Genomic DNA, 22,143 nt, shown 5'->3' with positions numbered 1-22,143 from the left:
TAGTCTGACCTTCTTTCCCTCTTTTCCTTGTCTGTACAAAACCTTGATGTTTAATTGAGACCATGTGTCATTAACTGGAATCCTCCTGCAAGCGGTTCTGCTGCTGTGCACATGGGAGAGAAAATTAAAACAGCAGCGCTCTTCTGTAATTTCCCCACCAAGATTTTCTAGAATTTGGTGATGTACAATCGTTTTTATTGCTACTTTGGCAATGAAGAACAGTAAACAATAAACAATGATTTATTGCCTCTTTTTTAAAATACAGATTTTGGTTGTGCTTTGAAGTTTTTTCTAAAAATATGTGTGCCAATTTGGGCGTTCGCTGAAATGAAATGTTGGGGCACGAGCCTGTGAAAATAAGAAAAGAGGATTTCTATTTGTTGCCAATAGCGTTTATATTTGAATTGTTTCTAATGAACTGGCACAAGTCGAAACAGCATAGTACAACCAGCCATTTGTTGGAAGGCCTGCTAGGTTACACAAAGAGGCTGCAATTTAAGGATGTACTTGTGCTAAATGCGTACAAGAAAATAATACTGATCTTAGAGGTACCCAATATCCTCCACAGGAACAATCCATGGAAACTGATGCAGACATGAAGTAGCCTGGACTTATGAGGCCAACCACAGCACCAGGCTGAAGAATCAATAATTTACCCACTGCCACCTCTTCAAAACAAAAAACTTGATTTAAAAAAAACACTGTTGTTCTAATACCAGGTCCATTACTTTGTCCACCTCCTTCTACCACCCCACTCTAGCAATCAAAATGTTTGACTCAAAATCAACCTGTAGTCATCACCATGCTGAAAGTTTAAAAATATGAAACTATTAAATTTACTACAGATTTCTTAAAAGAATAAAGAGAGAGAAGGCCTCGGAGAATATCAAATGATGAAGCCACAGTATAGATGTATGGTCAGTTTGCAGCCAGTGTGGTGTAGTGGTTAGGAGCAGTGGACTCTAATCTGGAGAACCAGGTTTAATTCCCCACTCCTCCACGTGAGCAGCGGATTCTTATCTGGTGAACTGAATCCCTCCCCCACATTCCTCCACATGAAACCTGCTGGGTGACCTTGGGCTAGTCACAGTTCTCGCAGAACTCTCTCATCCCCACCTACCTCACAAACTGTCTTTTTTAGGGAGAGGAAGGGAAAGGAGTTTGTGAGCTGCCTTGAGTCCCCTTACAGAAAGGAAAGGAGGGTATAAATCCAAACTTCTCTTCTTGTCAAAGGTTTTCACAGCTCGAATCAACTGACTATGGTGGGTGGAGCTGCGGCCTGGTAGTTTTTGCTCCTAGCGTTTCACCCTCAGCGATGGCGGCATCTTAGTACTCTGATACTAACAGATATTTATATTGTGCAGTCTTTTCAAGATGCAGTTAGTGATTCGATATGTCATTTATGTTAACCAGAGTCACATTGCTTTTCTAGTTTTCTACTGCACCTTGATATATATTCAATTATAAACTTTGCACTTTTTCATACACACTGTATAGTTTTGGTATAGTGCCTTCTTCTGCAGTTTTCCATAGTTCCGACTATACCTTTTTTCTTTTATTTTTTTGCTGTGGCATCTTAAAGACCCACAACAGCTGAGACTGCCAAAAAGGCAGGGAATAAATCTAAATATTAGTAGTAGTAATAATAATGTCTTCAAATCAACAAAATCAACATCTGTCAGATTCAGAAGGCAGCCCTGCTGGGGACCCGCATGAATACTACACCAATACATTACAACTTCCTAGGTCTCTGGGTGAGGCTTGAATCATAATGAAAGGTCAACAACCAGTTAAAGAACTGGCAGCTGTGATATCAAACAACAATAATATAGACAGAAAGACAGGTAGACAGACAGATAACATAGATGGCCCCAAAGCCCACACGCATAAATGCAAAGAGATCCTTCTTCTGGCTGGAGCACAGGTAGACAAGCTAGTCAGCACTGAATCTAATGCAGTAAGGACCTCAAGCACTGGAAAGTCCATTATGAGTCCAAATCCAAAGTGTGACACAACCCTAGAACAGAGGGGCATTAGTTATGCTACAAAAAACTTTTTTTAAAGGGGGAGGGAGGAGGGTTGTCTTAAACTCTCCTAATCTAACTGAAGGAAAACAAGGACAGATGGCTGTTTGGCAGCTTCATTCTTGCTCTGCAGGAAGGCAGGCTGACAGGAAAGGGAAGCTATCTGGCCTTACAGAGCAAAAGCGGGCTCATGCCACACCCCACTCCTTACAGAGCCCAATCACGAATAATCCCCATTGAGTGGAACCACTTCCAGAGGCACATAGATTTAAGGCTTGTACACTGAGCCTGCTACTATTGGACAAATTATTTCCTGTCACATCAGAATAAACAATCCTGTTTGATAAAAAGCTGTCATCATCAAGATGAACGACATGCAAGAAAGGCAGCTCTCAAGGAGACCCACCAAGAGCCTCACAGCCCTTCTAAAAGGAAGACAGCCCTAGTCCTTTCTCAGTTCTGAGAAACTCCTGCTTTCTGGCAAGTGGTTCGGAGAAGTGCAGTGGGATGGGGCTTGTTCACTGCATGAGAGAGATTAGATTTTCCACCTCCCACTACACCTGTCATCTCCTGAGGCTGATGGAAGACTGCAGCCAAAATTCTTAATGGGTAGTTCTTATCAAACCTCTTGTTAACATCCTGAGAAGCCATCCTTTTACTGATGACTCCATCTCAAAATCTTTGTCACCCCTGAAGGGCCTTTGTTGAGGTGTCCCAGGAGATTTGTTCATCATAGTCATTTGGGTGTACTACAGTGAAGAACGGATGCAAGTTGATGTACATTTTCCATTTCGCTGCGGAAATATTCTGAATCACAGGAAAAGGTGTGTTATATGATGTCAAGTTGCTTCTGACTGAATAGCGACCTTATCAATTAATCACTGCCAAAGTACCCTATCATTAACAACCTTGTTATCGTAAGCCCTTTGACTGCTTGACTGGTTCTGTATCTATTACGTGTTTGCAGATTTCTCTTTAAACAAATTTTCATTCATCACAGCGTCTTTGTAGTAACAACTACTGCAGGGATCAGTTCCTATTAGGCCTTGAAAAGGGCACAACAGATCTCTACCTAGTTTGCTAGTGGTGTGTCAGTGCTGCCATCTACTGGCAGATTGACCATACTTTACCAATAATCTGGTACAAACCCGCATCAACAATGAATTCTCTCATCAGGAGAGGAATGATAATTTAGAGCAAGTATTTTTGACCTGGAAGGGTCAAAGCCACCAGTGACGCTGACAAATGGCTGCACTGAGAAACTGTAAATCAAGTCTTCTTAGAGTTTCAAGTAAAATGCAAGCAAAGGATGGGTAGAAGGAGGTCATCCTGGTAAACAAGAAGGTACGTAAATGACTTTTAATTTGCTCCTGGGCCCAATTCCAGGTGTTGGTTTTGATGTTCAGAGCCCTTAAACGGCTTGGGCCCAGCCTACCTGAAGGATGTCACAGGGGGAGGTGCTCCTGGTGGTAACTTCCCTTGCTGAGGTGCGGGGGGGGGGGGGGGGCAGAACGGCTTTCTCCGTGATTGCCTCCAGGCTCTGGAATAGTCTCCACACATCATGAGGGGAGATTCACCATACGCCTACCGCATGGTGAAGATCTTCCTCTTCACCCAGGCATTTAGTTAGCATCCTTGGAAACCTCCTCTACAGCTGCTGGTCTGGGGCTATTTTAATGCTATTTTATTTTTGTTTTAATTGTTATATTTTATTTATGATATTTTTATTGGTTTTTAAATTGTTTTTAATCACCCTAAGCTGCCTGGAGACATTGGTATGAGACAAGGTATAAATATTTAAAAATAAAATATACCAATCTCTACCAATTCTGAAAACAAACCAAGAAGCACTCAAGAGGAGCAGCAACTTCAGCCTCACCTCTGTGTCATCACTGTAGATGTAATAGAGGACCCGGATAAAAATCTCTTCTGAAATGTTATGAAGTGTCACCACGGGGATGCTGGGCTGAGTTTGCAGCTCTTCACTCTCAGAGAAGTGATCCTCCAGGAGGGCTTTGAAATAGTCACTGCGGCCACAGAAAAACGCCTACAAAGAAAGCAGAAAACAGGCTTAATGGAACAGAAATAAGTGTGGGATGGGAGATCAATGGGAGTCCTCAGAGCAGTAATGTATGTATGAATCACTCTGATTGTGGAGGACTTGCCCACACAGAAATAGCCAAATCCATGCAACAGGATCAGTCATGGCCCTCACGTCAGGCTCTGCAAACACAGAGGAACCAGCAAGTCTGCAAAAATATATTACTTGATGAAGGGGGGAGGGGGAACTGCAGGTACGGTCAGAGGCTCACAAAAGCTTACTTGCAGCATCAATACATGTGCAGAAGACACCAGAGTTTGGATGCTATTTTGGGCTGGCAGCCCAAAACATTATATGACAACTGGCAGGGCAGAATGAGGACACAGATAAGGAAAAGGAGATGGTGACTGAGAGAATATCTGAAGCTGAGGCAGGGGGAGAAAGGGAAGCTGAATCACAAGTGCTGATGTTGATCTCTTTGTCTCTTGTGGGGACATATAGGGAGTGGTAAACAGTTCATCCACACACACACCCCCGTGCCCTCCATACCTCAGACAAGAACACTATAAACAGAAACATGATTCCTTAAAAACCAGAACTAAAATTCAGCGTCACAGGGAAACTATCCTATTGGGTCAGTGGTAGATAAAGAGAAATATTCTTTTCTACCCTCCATCCCATTGGACAGTTTCCCAATGTGAAGCTGCTATTTAGGGTTGGAATGAAGGGGAGGGTGGAGTAGGTAAGGAATCCCCTTCCTGTACTTCAACCCTAAGCCCAGATCTATTGGGCTGAATTTCAGCATTTCAGAGTTTAGAGACAAATTAATAATTTTCTACTTTATAAACAGAAATTTAGATCTTTAAGCCTCTAAGTTTATTGTCCTGCAGGAAATAACCAGACAAAATACTGCCAATGGTTGCCCTCTTTATGGTCCACAATGTGTGCCCCATCCTTCATTGTCAAGGTTTGATGAATTATTATTTGAAAAGCAAACTTGCAGTTAGACAGTTTAGAAAACATAACTGACTCTGCATCTATATAACTTTTAATACGATCTTCAGTAATAATCACAATAGCTCCTGACAGTAACATCAACCGGTGATAAAATTTATTGGCAATGATACATTACAGAATGATTTAGGAATCCAAAATTCATAGTCTAGATCATTGGTTCTCAGACTTTTTGACCCTATGGACCCCTTTGGAATGCTACCACAGGAGGCAGAGCCGGTCACAAAATATCAGGAAGAGAGGTTATTTATAACTCTAATAGTAACACTCCAACATTTCCAGCTGAAGCTGTGCTTAACAGGATAGCTTTTTAAAACAAACACGCAGTTAAAAAATTTTTTTTTGCCTATCTTCAGTCACGTAATGAAGAACTTTGTGATGTGGCAGCCCCCCCCCCCCCCCCCCCAATTTTTAAAAATTGTACAGCTAATAATTCCTCCAGTCAGTAAGAAGCCCTGCTGGGCAAAAGCCCCCTCTGGCCCACCTAAAAATACTTGGCTGGCAGCAGAAAGGGTATTGGCGCCATGGCACTCCCAGGTACCAGACTGGGAAAACCCAGTTTAGGCTATACTTGCCAAGTATACAAAGCCCACATTTCCATTTGGTCTGTCACTACTACAGGATTAGTAGTACAGTTTAAACGACAAACTGTACAAATGAGCACTGCCCCCCAAAAAGCGGCAAGCAGAATTTACTCAATATCACTGAATAAGAAGGGAGCCAGAAGAATCATTTAGTTTTAAATCTGTGTCCTTAAGATATAATTAGGGAATATTGGTTGGGATGTCCAACGAATTCTGATTCATTGACAGTAGAGATATACCCTTCCAAATCCACCAATTTCAACAACTTTAGAAGGGTATATAACTCTACTTAGGACAGCACTATAAGACACTGGCTATAGGAATCAGAATTTTAGACCACCAGTACAGCAGCTGCAAACTTGGGAAAAGAGCCAAACAAATATTTGACAGCTACCATCCCTCAGCAAAACCTGCAGCCCATCTAACTCCACATTCTTGAAAAAACTGACTGTGTTGGAATAAGTTCAGGAAAAAAAGGAATTTTATTTTTAATGGATCCAGACTTACCTCTTGCAGTTTTGCTACCAAGTAGATTATAGGAGCTTTTTACTGGATAGCTACAAATTAAGCTTTGGCGGCATATGATACTGTTTACTGGGATAAGGAACTTGAAAGGCAAAGCAAGCCAGCAATTGATGGGGATTTCCTTAGAAGTTTTTCTCTCTCTTAAACCTGACATGAAGCATACCCACCAGTCTCTTTTGGGGATTGCATAGGGAATATAACAATAGCCTATCTAATGATGCAAGAAGGGTGCCACTCTCCTGGCATTCCACAAATTATGACAAACTGAATTATTCAAGAGGGCATTTTTACACAGATAATAGGACCATACAACAGCAAAACAGTTCAAAAAAAGTGACTGATAAAGGGACAGGGGATGTGGACTATACTACTATGTATTATCCGTGTCTGCGAATGGGGCAGTTTTCCAGCACCAGCAGCCCCACCCCACCCCCGCTCCTTCCTCTCTCTCTCTCTCTCTCTCTCTCTCACTCACTCACTCACTCACTCACACACATACACCCTTCATGAAAACCCACCCATGAATGACAGGACACCTTGCAACTGGCAAACGTGCCCCCAGGCTTACTAGCAAACAAAGGCACTTTGTGAAAGCCAGAAGCCAGGAGACACTGTAGGGAGATGGCAGGAAGGCCTGGGCAGCAGGAGCCAGCCTCAGCAGTTCCCCAGAGCAGGGCAGGGCAGGGCTGGCCAAGCGGCAAGCAGCCAGTCCCAGTCTTTCCTTAGAGTAGGGCATGGCCTGCACAGTCCAGACCAGGCTGCAATCAGGGGGGCGGTCCAAGAGTAAAGGGGGCCCAATCACAAGCCTGCAGGGCTTGACAAAACACCCCGCCAGCCATTAATAGCCTGGAGCAGGGAGATCTTGGAGGAAGAGGGGAATAAAAGGAGGGGAGAGGGAAGAACACAAAGTGGAGGAGAGAAATGGAGAGGGGAGAGAACTGTAACTCCTTGAAGTGGAAATAGCCCTCTAAGCAAAGAACACTATGTAGTGCTGACCAGCCACGAGGGTCTCAGCCCACCCTGTAAGCATGGTGGAGTGGGGCAGTGCATGCAGTCTGTAATGTTAGTAGCTGTAAGTATGAGCCTACTATAGAAATTCTGCATCTTGTAATAAGCTATGTTAATGCTTATAATTTGTTTCAGCTCTGTTCCAAATGTCTGCTTGGTTTCAGATTTCTGTAAATTAAATCCTATTGCACTATTAGATGCCCCATCCTGTTTATTGTACTGGGACTTATACTGTTTAATCTGTCTTGAGTCTCAGAGAGAAAGGCAGACTATAAATGATAACTTTTAAAAATAAATAACTTTTAAAATAACTTTTAAAAACCTATGAAATATCTCCTTGGATACAAGTAAGAGGATATATGTAGTAGAATAAGTTAATGGAAGCACATACCTTGTGGCACAAGAAATTGAAGTCTGCCACTCGGAAACATACATCAGGACAGCTGTTGAAGTTGTCAGTGTTGTCAAAAGGCAACTCTCCAAAACCCACCTATGTAAAAAGAAAGGAAAAAACCAAAGATCTGAAATAGTTCCATGCAGTTCCTCCCCAATAAGATTATGTAACCTAGATACATTCCAAGTTACCAACCTTCTGACAAGGAAACCAACCACATAGTTTTATATTCAAGCAATAAATCCTGAAGTATTCCCACAAGTCCAAGTATTCTGGTACTAAGGATCTGCCAACTTTCCAAGAACCTCAATAACTTAATTGTTTTGGAAAACTTGATTGCACAGAGAGCTACCAGAGGAAGGATCTATTTGTTTAACTAGGAGCAATAAAGTTCTTGGCCTTGTAACAAGAGAGGAAGAAAAACAAATACCGAGAGGCAGGTATGGCCTGTAAGAAAGGCAGCTGATGAAGGCTTCCAAATGGCTGGTACATCTCTTAAAAACCTTGTCTGCTTTCCATCAATGTATAAAGCAAAGCATCTATGGCCGTGGTGCTGAACCTTTGGCACTCCAGACGTTATGGACTACAATTCCCATCAGCCCCTGCCAGCATGGCCAATTGGCCATGCTGGCAGGGGCTGATGGGAATTGTAGTCCATAACGTCTGGAGTGCCAAAGGTTCGCCACCACAGATCTATGGAGTAGGGCATCTTTTCTCACAACCTGAGCATCTTAAATAAATCTCACCAGTAAAATGGTACAGATTTAATTATCGCATGATTGGAAGGCAGTTTGTTTATTGTATGCCACCCCCAAGGGCTCAGAGTGGCTTCCAGCATACTATAAAAAATGTAACTGGTAGTTGTAGGTTTTCCGGGCTGTGTAGTGGTGGTCTGGTAGATCTTGTTCGCCTGCATCTGTGGCTGGCATCGTCAGAGGTGTATCACAGAGAGATACACCTCTGAAGATGCCAACCACAGATTCAGGTGAAACGTTGGGAACAAGATCTATCAGACCACGGCCACGCAGCCCGGAAAACCCACAACAACCAGTTGAATCCTGCCGTGAAAGCAGGATTCACAACTGAACTCTCCTAGAACTAATGCTTAAATGTTCTTGCAACTTACTATATTGTTCTTGCAACTTACTTTTTACTATATTGTCAAACCTAGTAAAAACATAAGTTGCATTACAATAAAAAATCTTAGATGACAACTAGCCCATTAACCTAAAATATACTAAAATACTAAGCCTTAAAAACCTCTGGCAGTTAGCATGTTCTAAGTTGCAAGAACATTTAAGCATTAGATCTAGGAGAGTTCAGTTGTGGGACCAAGTGGAAAATTCTACTTCAGTAAGCAAGTTTAAGCACTACCAGATGAAATGTAGTGTGACAGAATAAGAGTTCATAACTTCAAGAACCACAATAAATCAGCAAGTTATGTTCCTTACACATTATACATTAGTCACAATTTATAAACAAAATAATTAACTGCAGAAATGTGTTGTTATTTTATAACACATGTGCTTTGATCTTGGAATTTATTACATTCAAGAGGAAAATAAGGACAGGATGTCAAAGTTGTCTAGTTTAAGACATAGTTCAGCGGACTCTTTAAAAGGCCAAACTGCATTTTAAACGATGGCCCTTTCCCCACTTACCTTAAGCCCCGCGCTACTCGAGGAGAGTAGCGCGGGGTCCCTCAGCACTCCCCACTGAGAGGGGCGGTGACAGCGCAGCCGCCCCGAGGCGGCTGCTGTCGCGCCCCTCAGCGCGAGGCATTCCCGGCGCTCTTTCAAAGGGCATTTTGATGACCCCGCGCAAAGCGTGGGGTCGTGGGGACGCCCGGGCGCGCGCCAGGGATGCCACGCGCTGGGAATTGCCCTCTGAAAAGGGTAAGTGGGGAAAGTCCCTTTGTCTGCAACTGCTCTCTATCACCTGGAGAACCTAAGCTATTTTTGTGATAAACAAGAAATGTGTTTTCTACTAGGAATGAGGAGATGAGTCATAAGGGAGGATGCTTGCAGCAGGACAAGGTAAGACCGTGGGATGACTAGGCTGAAGGGCAAGGCTTGTATCAGATTGTATGTATTGAGAATGCTTTGTAGGCTAATACATATTAACTTCTTCTCCTGCTCTGATGACAAACTGTATTATAACAGATATTAAGGAGTAACATGTAAATAGGTGGACCGGAAAGTTGTGACTCTAAGTACCCTTAGCCAATGGGGGAACAGACAGGGTGTGGCGAATTTGGGAGAAGGGAATAAACATGCTGTGGATATACTGTTTCAGCAGAGTCTGCCTGTGTGGGGACGGCTCCCCCTTCTTTACAAATAAAGCTACTTAAAACTCTCTTCTGTTGACTTGATGTTTGGTAAAGAAATATTGAGCACCACATTTTCTCCTCAAAGGAGGCATGCTCTCAAAATACAGAATTCGCTGCAAAATGGCACCATCAAAAATAAATACCACAATCCAAAGAAAGGTATGTGTGTCTGTGAACATAGATAACCACACATAAATAACCAGGGATTGCTTTTTTCTAGAACAGCTTTTGAAAAAAGTTGTTCCTTCATGCCAGAAGTTATAGAGACAAAATCCATTTTATCTTCACAGCCTCCATTGTATCTTCACAACCATCCTGTAAGGGTGGGGCACAATGGACTACCTGGGCCAATACTTTGGGAGACAAGCTGTGAACATCTTCCCCTCATTTAAAAAGCCTTCCATGTCTCAATTGTACAATTTCCTAGCACACTGCCAAGGGTGAGTAAGGCAAATTAATGGAAAAGAGGAGGCAACCCCCTAGCAAAGTAGTTCATATTTAAGTACTGCTAGCATTATAAGTAGCCCCCCCCCCCCAAAAAAGAAAGCAAGCAAGAAAGAAAAGAACAGAGACAACAGCATTGTTTTGGACCTCTTTATACCAGAACAAAACCAGGTTCTTTTCCAAATGCCATTTTCCAGGAAGACAAACTGAAGAAGTTCCTAATCTTAATGTGAGAGTTGCAATCACACAATTTCCCTTGCTTGGGAAGACAAAAAGAACTGGAACAGCGCTGCCTGTATTACTGACGCCCAATACAGTATGCTGACACACCACCAGAGCCTGGTACACCCCTGGTCATGGGCGGTGCTTCCTGGACTAGGACTGCAAGATAGGGCAGTGGTGGAGAACCTATGGTACGGGTGCCAGAGGTGGCACTCAGAGCCCTCTCTGTGGGCACGCGCAAACAAAGTCGCCCCTGCCCCCGCCCTCCACACATCTAGGCTGGTCTGGGCTGCTGGGCTCAATTATTAGCATTAAACCTAACACCTAGTTTTGGAGAAGCAGTGTAGGTAACTCTGTTAAGCGCTGTTAAACCCCACTGATTTTCACACGAAGAACTACAGCGCGATCCTTTACCTGGGAGTAAGCTCGGTTGCTAGCAATGGGACTTGCTTCTGAGTAAACCCTCCTAGGGTCGTGATTCACCCATTGGAAGAGTTACACGGTTGCTTCAAAGCAAAGCCACCGACTACCACCAAGCTTACTCCCGAGTAACGCACGCCTCTGAGCCAACTGTTTTTTCTAAACTAAAACCTTAGTATTCAGGTTAAATTGCCGTGTTGGCACTTTGTGATAAATAAGTGGGTTTTGGGTTACAGTTTGGGCACTTGGTCTCGAAAAGGTTCGCCATCACTGAGATAGGCTCAAGCCAATCTAAATCACACTGCAGGGGCTAGGCCCAGACATAGTCAGAGGCAGCCCAGGAGGTAATGGGCGTGAAGCTTGCTTGAGAAGACAAAATACCTTGGAATGGCTCTGCCTGTATTCCTGAAACCCAACTCTCCGTTCCAATCCAATCACCAAAAGCAATTCATACTGAGAGAAAACGAGTTCTGCCAAATAAGCAGCTGATTAAATATACTAATTGTCACATCTGCAATATTATAAGGGGGAAGGAGAGGGGAAGAGAAGCTGAGAAGATCTAGTTTTTTGAATTTTAATGCTGAACTCTGCAGCCCCCCTTTTTTGTACTGCTGTATTATGAACAACAACATGAAAAATGTTGAGTGCACTGTGAAACATTCAGCTGCAGGGGATTTCACTCAGAACAGAACCCAAATGTTATTTGTTACACACAGCTGCCATTAATAATTTACTATCATAATCTATTTTATTTGTTACCCAAGTGTTGGGGGACAAATAACATCTTATGCACATATTCACCATTATTTGTACACTGTAAAACAGCATGTTTGTTAATTACTACAAAGGAAAAAGGATAACCCAGACATGCCCCATAACTTCTGCGGGGGGGGGGGGGATGCGGGGGGGGGGATGCGAAAACAGTCCACTAACACATCAGCAAAGGTTGAAAACTGTAAATGGTGGTGCGGGGATACAAAGGTGAAAGCAACTATAATGCTGTTGCTATTGAGAACGTTATGTCTAGCATTGAGAACCAGAGGTACCAAATGGTGCCTGGGGACAACACCTGCTCTGGGTGCTCCCTCTGGCCCCACGCCATCCCCCCGCACTCAGGGACAGGGGGTGGCTCAGACGGGTACCACAGCAGCAGGGGCTGGCAACAGCTCCTGGGTTGGTCTGCTGCCGTGGCGCCCATCCAAAGCCGCCCCCCCACCACCCTGCAAGCCTCCCCAGGCCCTCCCCAGGCAAAATGCCCTCCTAAGGCAAAAGCTGGCCTGCAGGGAGGCGTGGGGCAGGGCGCCATGGCGGGCCGCACAGAAGGCGGTCTGCAGCCACAGTGCCCGTCGGAGCTGCCTCTGCCTCTGAGCCCCGACCCCGAGAGCCTGGGGAGGGAAGGAGGCAGCGGACGGGCACTGCGTACCACCCACAGGAACAGGGGGGTCAAATAACCTCCGGCGTGGGAGAAGAGGGGGTGGGGGCGATTTTGCACCCCCGCCGGTGTGCCCGGGGTTATTTGACCCCCCCCCCCCCCCGTCCCCATGGGCTGTATGCCCTGTTGAGGAGAAACAAAAGTTGACTAACAACAGGTCCAACTATATTGCCACAGTCAGGCAAAAGAGTTTGCTATGAGACTGCATGGTCCTGCCCCGCTCCAACAACCCACTGAAAGTTAAGTTGGAAATAAAATTCACAACAATTTGAGCTTCCCAGGGCTCCCATTTTGCTCAGGCTCTGAAAACTTAAACCATCAAATTGGGGGGGTTCATGTGTGCGCACCATGTCACAGCTGACTTATGGTAACCCTGTAGAATTTTCAAGGCAAGAAAAGTTCAGAGCTAGTTTGCCATTGCCTGCCTCTGCGTGGGCTGAGAGAGGTCTGAGAAAACTGTATTTGGCCCAAGGTGACCCAGCAAGTTTCATGTGGAGGAGAGGGGAATCAAACCCAGTTCTCCAGATTATAGAGTCTGCCACTGTTAACTACTACACCACAATGGCTCTCTACACCTGTATTACTACTGAAACCAAACAGCCCAAGGCTATGTGTTAATCAAAATAAGTGAAAAGAGAAACTTTGTGCCACCATATTTATTTTTACTGAGATTCAAAGCAGATCGCATGATATAAACAAACAGCCTAAGACATCCAATGAATAATGCAATAGAACTCATCTTACAAAAATTAGGCAAACAAGGGAAAAAGAAAAAGTACACTTATGAAAGTATGCTTATTTCTGGTGGGGAGGGGGGTAGAGAAGATATCTAGGGAATTTACTTTTGCATTTGGTGCCTATGTTGGAAAGGGCATGGGAAAAAAGTTAAACATACAAGGAAACTGGCCTCCTTGTACAGATAATCTAGGAAAAGAATTCTCTCCATACCTGTCAGTGACAGCACAGAGGCAACCTGACACATGCCAAATAAAAGAAATCTAATACAATAAAGTTCTTTCCTTACGGTGAATTCGCTGCAGGAGTTTACTTTAAGTACAATAAAGCAATACACTTTATTAAACTGTCCAGATCTATAGCCTCTAGAAGCGCCTTAAAATGAGGAGTGTGTTTTTATTCGTTTACTTTGGCTATGGATCCAGGAAGAAGAGAAGAATCAAATTAAGGCAAGGGGGAAAAAGATTTTACACTAAATTAAAATAAGACTCAAAACAAAGACTGCAATTGATACCATCCAAATTCCCTTACATGCCCAGGAGGTTTGACCCTTACAGTAGTAAAAAGTTGTCATATCATGGACGGGATCAAGAGATTTAATATTTGCCTCAGCATTGAGGAAGACCAAACATCCAAAAACCACAAATCAAGTCTACAGTAAACTGGGTCAATACACCTAAATACACAATCTTACTGTTTTTTTCCAGTTTTGTCTTCCTGTCATTAAGAGGTTAGAAACTGTGTTTTCCCTTGAAACCAAAGGTAAATTTTATTGTAAAAGGCCCTAGTTTCATTCGAACCACTTCATGTAGCCAATAGAATTCCCATGCTGAATTATTGGAAGACAAGTAGGAAAACCCGACGACAGATTTAGACTAGCACACCTTTCAGTGCATGTACTCCTGGGTGTTGGTTTGAGACAGAAAGGAAGGACAGGATCAAAATGCAGCAGGAAGTAGAGAGATGATCAAGACAGCATCAATAAATGGAAGAAATGCTTCCACACAGAGAGGAACTTAAATGCTTCCCTGGAGAGAAAAATTAGATAAAGCTATTGCTCCTGAAGATTACCCTTGGAATGCGTTTGACTACAGGACTGGTTTTCACATTATCTGCAATAGAACTGGCTCTTCAGCCACATGTTCCAATTCACCTCTTTTTGCTAACCCTTGCTCCAGCATCATACTGCAAACAAGGAAAGTGGCTACATATTTATAAGCTGGGCCTCTGACAGAACAGAGGCAGTCACTTCACTCATTACACAGTCACATCTTTTTATGGGGGAGCCCCTCTCCCACATTTCCAACTGTGCACTTGAAGTTCAGAACCACAGGGCATGTAGCCTATGCACAGGTGTGCCCTTAAAAGAATCCTTTCCCACAGCAAAATGCATGCATGACTTTTCAAAAAACAGAAGAACTATAAGGAGATGGGGAACAGAGGCAAGATGGCTCCTCATATCTCCAAACAGGATTGGTGTGCTGATGCTGTGGAAGAAGAACTGAGTTCAGCTGGAAACGAATGGCATCTAAACAAAATAGAAGCCGAGGAAGACCAAGATCTCCTCTTCTTCAAAAAAACCCCCTTCAATATAGGCAATCACTTACTTCCTCGTTCAGGCCTCAACTGAGAAAATGCCAATGTTTGTTCCTCTTACAAAGAGACATCCAGGAAATATCTGGAAAGTAAAGCTGCTCTCTGCCTGGTTAGGGTTCATTTACTAACCAACACAGTTTGTTGAGCAAGCTCTTTGGTCAGAATGTACTCTTAGTAGAGAGAAACAAGCAACTACAAGGGGCAAAGAAGCAAACTGTAGAATCATAGATCTCCTGGAGGCTCAAATACGAAGATCCAGGCGGCAGAGGAAAAACAACCCAAAAATTAAATATTTCCTACCCTGAGTTCAGCTGGCAGTGCGCAATCTGCTAGTAAAGCCAGGTCTTTCTGCAGCCGTGAGTTACCTGGCGGCTCAATCGTCAGCACCTTCACACAGGTCCCTGGTTTGGAAGAAACTGGAAAAGGCAAAACAAAAACCCAAAAACCAGTATAGAATCCTGAACATACCATGGACATGATCTTAAAAAGGAAAAAAAAATATGGCCATATTTTAAACTTTAAAGTCTTCACACAGGATAATTATCTAAATTATTGAATACACAAATCTTAGGAGAATGTGTATCACATTTCTTTAATTGGGATGATGGCAGAAAGCTTAGCTAACTACAGCCTTTCTCCTTAAACCCATGTTTCTAAAAAGTTCCTGCTACAAAAAGAGCATTCAGTAGCATTTCCATTCACAGTTACTCTTTTCATTCATGCATTGTTGGTCCAGTATTTGCAGGTGTGTGTCTCTGTCATTTAACAGGGAAATGCAGATCTACATTGCCAGGGCAGGGGTGGGAGCCCCATAGCTTTAGAGAGAGGCCAAAACAGCAACAACAACCACTTGACAGCTCTTTGGCTGAACGTGCAACTTGTCAGCCAAGGAACATGCATCTACTGAAGATAATCTTCTGGTTCTCACTGGACAGGTGTACAAGCTTGACTGAACCAATACATTTTCGGTCAGATGCTAAAATACTACCAATACCACAGACCATTTTGTGTTCAGTTGCTTTCGGTGGCAACCAACAGTATGTACGGAGAGAACTGAACATGCACATTAGTGTGTGACGAAGTCCACTGAAGTCATTTACATGCTTTTAAAAGAGTACCGCATATACTCATGTATAAGTCTACCCGCATATAAGTTGAGGCACCTAATTTTTCCACAAAAAACTGGGAAAACTTATTGACTTGCGTATAAGTCGAGGGTGGGAAATGCAGCAGCTACTGGTAAATTTCAAAAATAAAAATAGATACCAATAAAATTACATTAATTGAGGCATCAGTAGGTTAAATATTTTTCAATATTTATTTCAAAGAAAAACAGTAAACTATCTCTGTAAGCCCTGATTCTCCCTTTAAATCCACTCAGAAGGGGGAGGGGTGATTTAGAGGGAGAATCTGGGGAAAATTTGAGGGTGCCTGTCAGGGGAGGAATGTTTATGTTAGCAGTACCAACATTTCAGAGTATCTTTAGGAGACCCTCCTGATGATACCACCCAGGTTTGGTGAAGTTTGGTTCAGGGGGTCCAAAGTTATGGACCCTCAAAATGTAGCCCCATCTACTAATAGTTCCCATTGGACACAATGGGGGTGGGGGCACCCCCTTTGAAGGTCCATAGCTTTGGACCCCCTGAACCAAACTTCACCAAACCTGGCTGGTATCATCAGGAGTGTCACCTGATGATACCCTGAAATTTTGGTGCTGCTAGCCTAGAAACTGCTCTCCCTAGCGGCCGACAAAGTAAAAACCCTAAAATATTTTTTAAAATACACCTCACTCACGTGTAAGTCGAGGGGGGCTTTTTCAGCAAAGAAAATATGCTGAAAAAGTCGACTTATATGCGAGTATATATGGTACTCAACCATGGAGCTCACTGGATAATGCTGGGCCAGTCACTTTGCTTAATCTATCTCACACAGTTGTTTTGAGGAGAAATGGAAGAAGGGAAACCATGTGTAACCCTCAACTTCTTTCAAAAGCCAAAATGCTATAGAGAGAAATGACTCCTCTCTAAAAATGCTGGAGCCCCTTTAACTCCAGAGACCACAAGCAAAACAAGTCATATCTTCTGTTGCCACTCAATCCCAACCTCTGAAAAACTGATCAAAGCAAAGTTGACAGATCACAGCTGGGAAAGTATACGTTCCAAAAGAGAACAAAACATCATTTTACAAAGATTACCAGTGGTAAAGAAAGGAATGCTTTGATGTGTTAAACAAGCCCCACCAGAGGAGACATCAGGAAGGAGTTCACACCTGTCCTAACTACTGTTTTTTATTTTCTAGAGATGAACTTCTACAAAAGTCAATAACAAACAAGAGTTCTCTTGTTTTCTCTCAGAGGATTCAATATGAACTAAATCCATGATACACTGCTCTGAGGTAGAAGAGATTTTTAGCATGAGTTTTGGCACTAACCAGCCTAATTGACCTGATTTGGCTGGCACCTCTACATGTGACTGCTATATAGATGTACAATGTTCCAGCATAGCAACTGAAACTGCAATTTTTTTAAATGTACGAGTCCTTGTGCCATGAAGGATGTACAAGGTAACATTCCATCTTGAAAATAATGCAGTTTGTTGTAGATATCCCATGCATATTTTCAAGTCATTCTGTTGGCACCCCAGGCCTGGGGTCCATTCTGCCTATATGAAATTCAACCAATTATCACACAACGTCATAAAAAAACAAGTTAAGTTTATTATTTGTACAGAGAGCAAACAGACACAAGGGAAATTAGTTTCCAGATCTTGTGTAATCTGATACAAATTTACCGGACATTGGGTTTAGACACCTTTCTTCAAGGGCTGGCTGTCAGTCTCTTCTGACCCATATGATTTTCCAGGTCAACCCCAAACACCCTGCCCAATCTCCAGGTTTCCTCTGGAGTAATGCAGAGTTCTCTGAGTTTCCTCTTGGTATCAGCAGCAAAGCCAGGACTTTACAAAATACAAAACATTTTCTCTTATCTCAGGAATATTTTAGGATTAGAGAGTACAATCACAGGGTCACAATGCTTAGTCAACCTTTGGTTTCCTTATCCAATCCTACGATGTAGAACAATTTGCTTTTAGAATAAGCAAAAAGTAAAAAAGAAAAAGTAAAACATTTCATTTTTACAACTTTCACCCAAAGCAGGGAGTAGTTTAACTTGCTGCTCACCCCATCATTCTATCAATCCCCACAACTTTATAAGGATCCACAAAAATATTAAAAAGATGGGATTCTCAGCAGTTATTCAACTGGCAAAATAAATAAATAAATCACCCTGAAATTCAATTTAATATGAGAAAGAACAAGCCTGTAGATCAGAAGAACTACAGCAGAAATTCTGAAATATTATGGATTGCCTCTGAAAAGAGCATGCTGCAAAAATAACGGGCATCATGAATAACTCAGCAGAGCACGGCTAGTTGTGATCAATACCAAATCATTAACAAGCAGCTTGCATTTAAGATGAAATATTAATCGTAGATTGTGATTATTATATCAAGTTATTCATGGGGCTGGGTCCTTGTTTGCTGTGGTAGTATATTTCAAAGAGCAGCCTTTCTGGTTAATGCAAATTTAACACGGGGAAAGGATAAAAAAGTTATCGGCATTCCTTAGAAACTAAGTAATTTCTCGGCAATCAGCAGCTAAAAGCTCATATTACAATGCATGAGTTAGCACAATAACCATTTAGAGAGACTACTAGTTTGCATTTATGATAAAAAGAAAGAAAAGTGTCTTCTGTGCTGCTTAGTAAGTTAGTGTTGTAGTAGAACCAGAGGTGGTTTGACAAACATGACTCAACTGACTTGGCACATCTCTCTTCTCCCATCCCCAGTGCTTGGGTGACTCACACAATAAGGAAACATCACCATTCTTGACATTCTGCAGATTACTACCTCAGGCTGTGCCATTTAACTGGATGAGTCTCAGTCTTACTGGGATGAGAATACTGGATGAAAGGCAGCCAGGACAGCACAATCCCTTCTCCAGAAAAGGATGCTGTCATCAGGTGCCTGACCAATGGAAGGTGATCTACTGAACAGCTGCCACAAGCAATACTGAGCATTGGAACTTACAGTTACCTCAGTATTGTTTCAGCTACTAATTGACAAAAGGTGCCCTCACCCCCACTGCTATTCTACCATTTTTTGATTGAAAACAGGTTACAACGAATGCAACTGAAAAAGATACACTATTACTATCAGCCCACGCTAATTTATACATCTCAGCACTTAAAGCTTTGCTCCAACACATGCAAGGGGAGTAGAAAATATTTTGATTGAACTCTTCCTCCTTCCTCTTCCAGGGAGGACACTATCTTGTCCATAAGGTTTCCAGAAAGGGGAAAAATAATCATGCTAACACTGAAAGAGAACAGTTGGTACTCAAGAAGGAGAAAAACAGATTACATTTTAAGGGACAGCGGCATTCAGGTCAGACTGGATTAAACATTAAATTAGGCTGCACCCAACTATGCTTTCCCATTCAGATTTAACAAGAAGTCTTCTTCTGTCAACAACCATATCTCTGTAATAACCAAGGTCTTTAAAAAAAAAAAAAAAGAGGACAACCAGTGATAAAGGGAGGGGCAACTGCGCCCAGGGCATGAACTGCCTGGCGCGCCCTCCCCGCCCAGCCTCCCCATGTGATTGCAATGGCAGCACCCAGGACAAGCTGCCCCAGATGTCCCCATTGCAGCTATGCACCTGAGGACAACCAGCCTACAGTTTTGGAAAAATTGTGAAGCACACACATTAATGAATTCTTCTACAATCTACACTATAAACACCTAGTTTCACTTCCTTGAATTAATTTCCATCATTCATGACAAAGACCTGGCTTCATGGCATGGTATGCATCAGGTAAAAAGTCTAGTGAGTTGCTGAAAAAACTGTGGAATGCTCTCCTCCTTGAGGCTCACCTAGTGCCTACCCAAATGTCATTTAGGCATTAAGTCCAAACATTTTTTTCACTTAATTGATGTTTCATCCCACCCCTTTTTCAGTTGTTCGTTTCATGCATCCCTCCAGAAAGCTGTCCCATTGTTATCTTATTATTGCTGTTTAGGGTTGCCATCTCTGGGTTGGGAAATACCTGGAGATTTTGGGGGTGGAACCTGAGGCAGGTGGAGCTTGGGGAGAAGAGGGACTTCAGTGGGCTACAGTGCCAGAGTCCACCTTCCAAAGTGATAATTAGTTCTTCAGATGAACTAATCTGTTAGCTGGAGATCAGCTGTAATCCAAAGAGCTCTCCAGCCACTACCTGAAAGCTGGAAACCCCATGTATAACCACAGTTATGACTTGTTGCAGTTTTTATGCTATTTATGCAGCTTTTATGCTTCTTCATGATGGTTTTATCAATTTTTTGCTGTTTTTACAAGTGGATTTTATGATTTTAGGCTTTATGTTTTAATGCTGAACTGCTTTTATTCTATCAGCCAATTTAAGCAGGCCTCCGGAGATAATTTTCCTAAAGCATTTTCTAATTTCTAAAACATGCATATCCAAGCAACATGTTTAACTAAGAGATTAACATTACAAGACACACACTCACACAATCACAAGATGATGCAGTGTCCCATCTCAGGAAACTGCTGAATATAGACAACATGTTCCACTCTTAGCTAAGCAAAGAGAATTACCGTACATGCCTGCAGTTCTTAAGGAACACATTTCACTATGATCTGGTCATTTGCTTGTACTCAAAGTGCTTATTGTTCCTTTGTTAGCATAGTGCTCTGCTAATATTTAGATCTGAAGATTAGGGTGAAGTCACTGACCAGGATCCCTGAGTGCCTAAAAGCAGATTGAAGTATCCTGGTCACCAAGAATGGTCAGCATTCTTTCTTTGTGTCTTGCAATAGAGAGATGCTCAATGAGAACCAGGCAAGATTATATCCTATTTCAGCCAAAAACCTTAGAGAATCTTTGCGGGGAAAACAGACTCTATTGCCACACCCCATTTCACCAGCATAAACAAGCCACTACCACCCCACATGCAAACCTATATCCACCCTATCTCCAAACAGTTTGGTTACTGACATTTAATCTGCACATTAATAGTGCTTTGACAAATAAACCCAAAAGGAAACCAAGAGTCTAATGCTAGTTTATTTAAAGGCACAAGTCACATGCTGGTGTTCTAAAGGAACATCTATCTAGCCCTGTGGTGGTGAACCTATGGCACTCCAGATGTTCATGGACTACAATTCCCATCAGCCCATGCTGGCAGGGGCTGATGGGAATTGTAGTCTGTGAACATTTGGAGTGCCATAGGTTCGCCACCACTGCTGTCTGTTCTATCCAGAAGATACTTAAACCCGCAAGAGACTTTAAAAGAGAAAAAAAATATTGCTAATATGTTCTATGTAAAAACATTTCTGCCTGAAATTTCTAACTCATTTTTCCTGGAGAGTTTATACAACAGATGTGCAGGCTGAAAGACACGAATTTCAGTGTTGGGATATTGTGATCTCCTCTTGCCCCTCCCTGAACAAGTGTATAATGTTGGCATAAACCAGGCATGATGCCAAGGAAGTACATGAATATATTTTCCCAGAATTTTCTAGAAAGAGAAACAGCTGAGTGGGCTTCTGATTACAGCTGAGGTAAGTAAGGCTTGACTCCTCCCTACCTCACACACAAACACTCAGAATTTTCTTCTGGTAGGCTGAAAACCACAGTTGATGTTGTAAGACTGGGCTGTTTACACTGAAGGTGAAACAAGACCCTGCAGACCTCAAGCTCATGACACCAATGTTGCTACATTAAGGTCCTTTCCACACGGGCCAATAACAGCACCCTATGGACGGCAAAAACTCCATCCCTAGGGAGCTGTTCGTATGGGGGGCGCCGCTGCATCGCAGCCGTGCCACCCTGGCCCCCCCCCCCCAGCGGCGCAAAGCCACCATTTTCCCACCTTGCTCCCCGAGGCTCATTCCACACATGCAGAATAATGCACTTTCAAACTGCTTTCAGTGCTCTTTGAAGCTGTGCAGAATAGCAAAATCCACTTGCAAACAGTTGTGAAAGTGGTTTGAAAACGCATTATTTTGTGTGTGCGGAAGGGGCCTGAGCGAGGTTTTTGGAAAACAGTGGTTTCCAGCCGCTGCCGTGTGAATGGCAGCGGCTGGAAGGCACCACCCCCCCCCCTTTCCTGAAAGACTTACCTTCCCTGCGACCTTCCGGCGCGTCGCCCAGGTCTGGGGACACGCTCCCCCTGCCCTGAGACTCCAGAGCTGTCGCGCAGGACAGGGGGGCGTGTCCCCTGGTCTGGGCGACGCGCCGGAAGGTCGCAGGGAAGGTACGTCATTAGGGCGATGGCACAGCGCTGTGCCGTTTTCCCTGCCTTTACCGGGACCATCCG

The 22,143-nt window shown here is 43.1% G+C and overlaps 1 protein-coding gene across 2 annotated transcripts in view; it reads right to left on the bottom strand.

Moving 5' to 3' along the window:
• ABTB1 (ankyrin repeat and BTB domain containing 1) overlaps positions 1-22,143 on the bottom strand; it is a 48,934-nt gene that overhangs the window by 5,893 nt on the left and 20,898 nt on the right. For both annotated transcript variants that reach the window (XM_048491681.1, XM_048491682.1), the window contains 3 exons: positions 15,069-15,184; positions 7,588-7,686; positions 3,904-4,071 (listed from right to left, as the gene is read on the bottom strand). In XM_048491681.1, the coding sequence (XP_048347638.1) occupies positions 3,904-4,071; positions 7,588-7,686; positions 15,069-15,184 (383 nt within the window). The remainder of the gene's footprint in view (positions 1-3,903; positions 4,072-7,587; positions 7,687-15,068; positions 15,185-22,143) is intronic.

This window comes from Sphaerodactylus townsendi, linkage group LG03, assembly GCF_021028975.2.
Source record: "Sphaerodactylus townsendi isolate TG3544 linkage group LG03, MPM_Stown_v2.3, whole genome shotgun sequence".
Taxonomy (NCBI): domain Eukaryota; kingdom Metazoa; phylum Chordata; class Lepidosauria; order Squamata; family Sphaerodactylidae; genus Sphaerodactylus; species Sphaerodactylus townsendi.
Note: the sequence above shows the minus strand (reverse complement) of the source record. Positions and strands in the feature narration are given on the sequence as shown.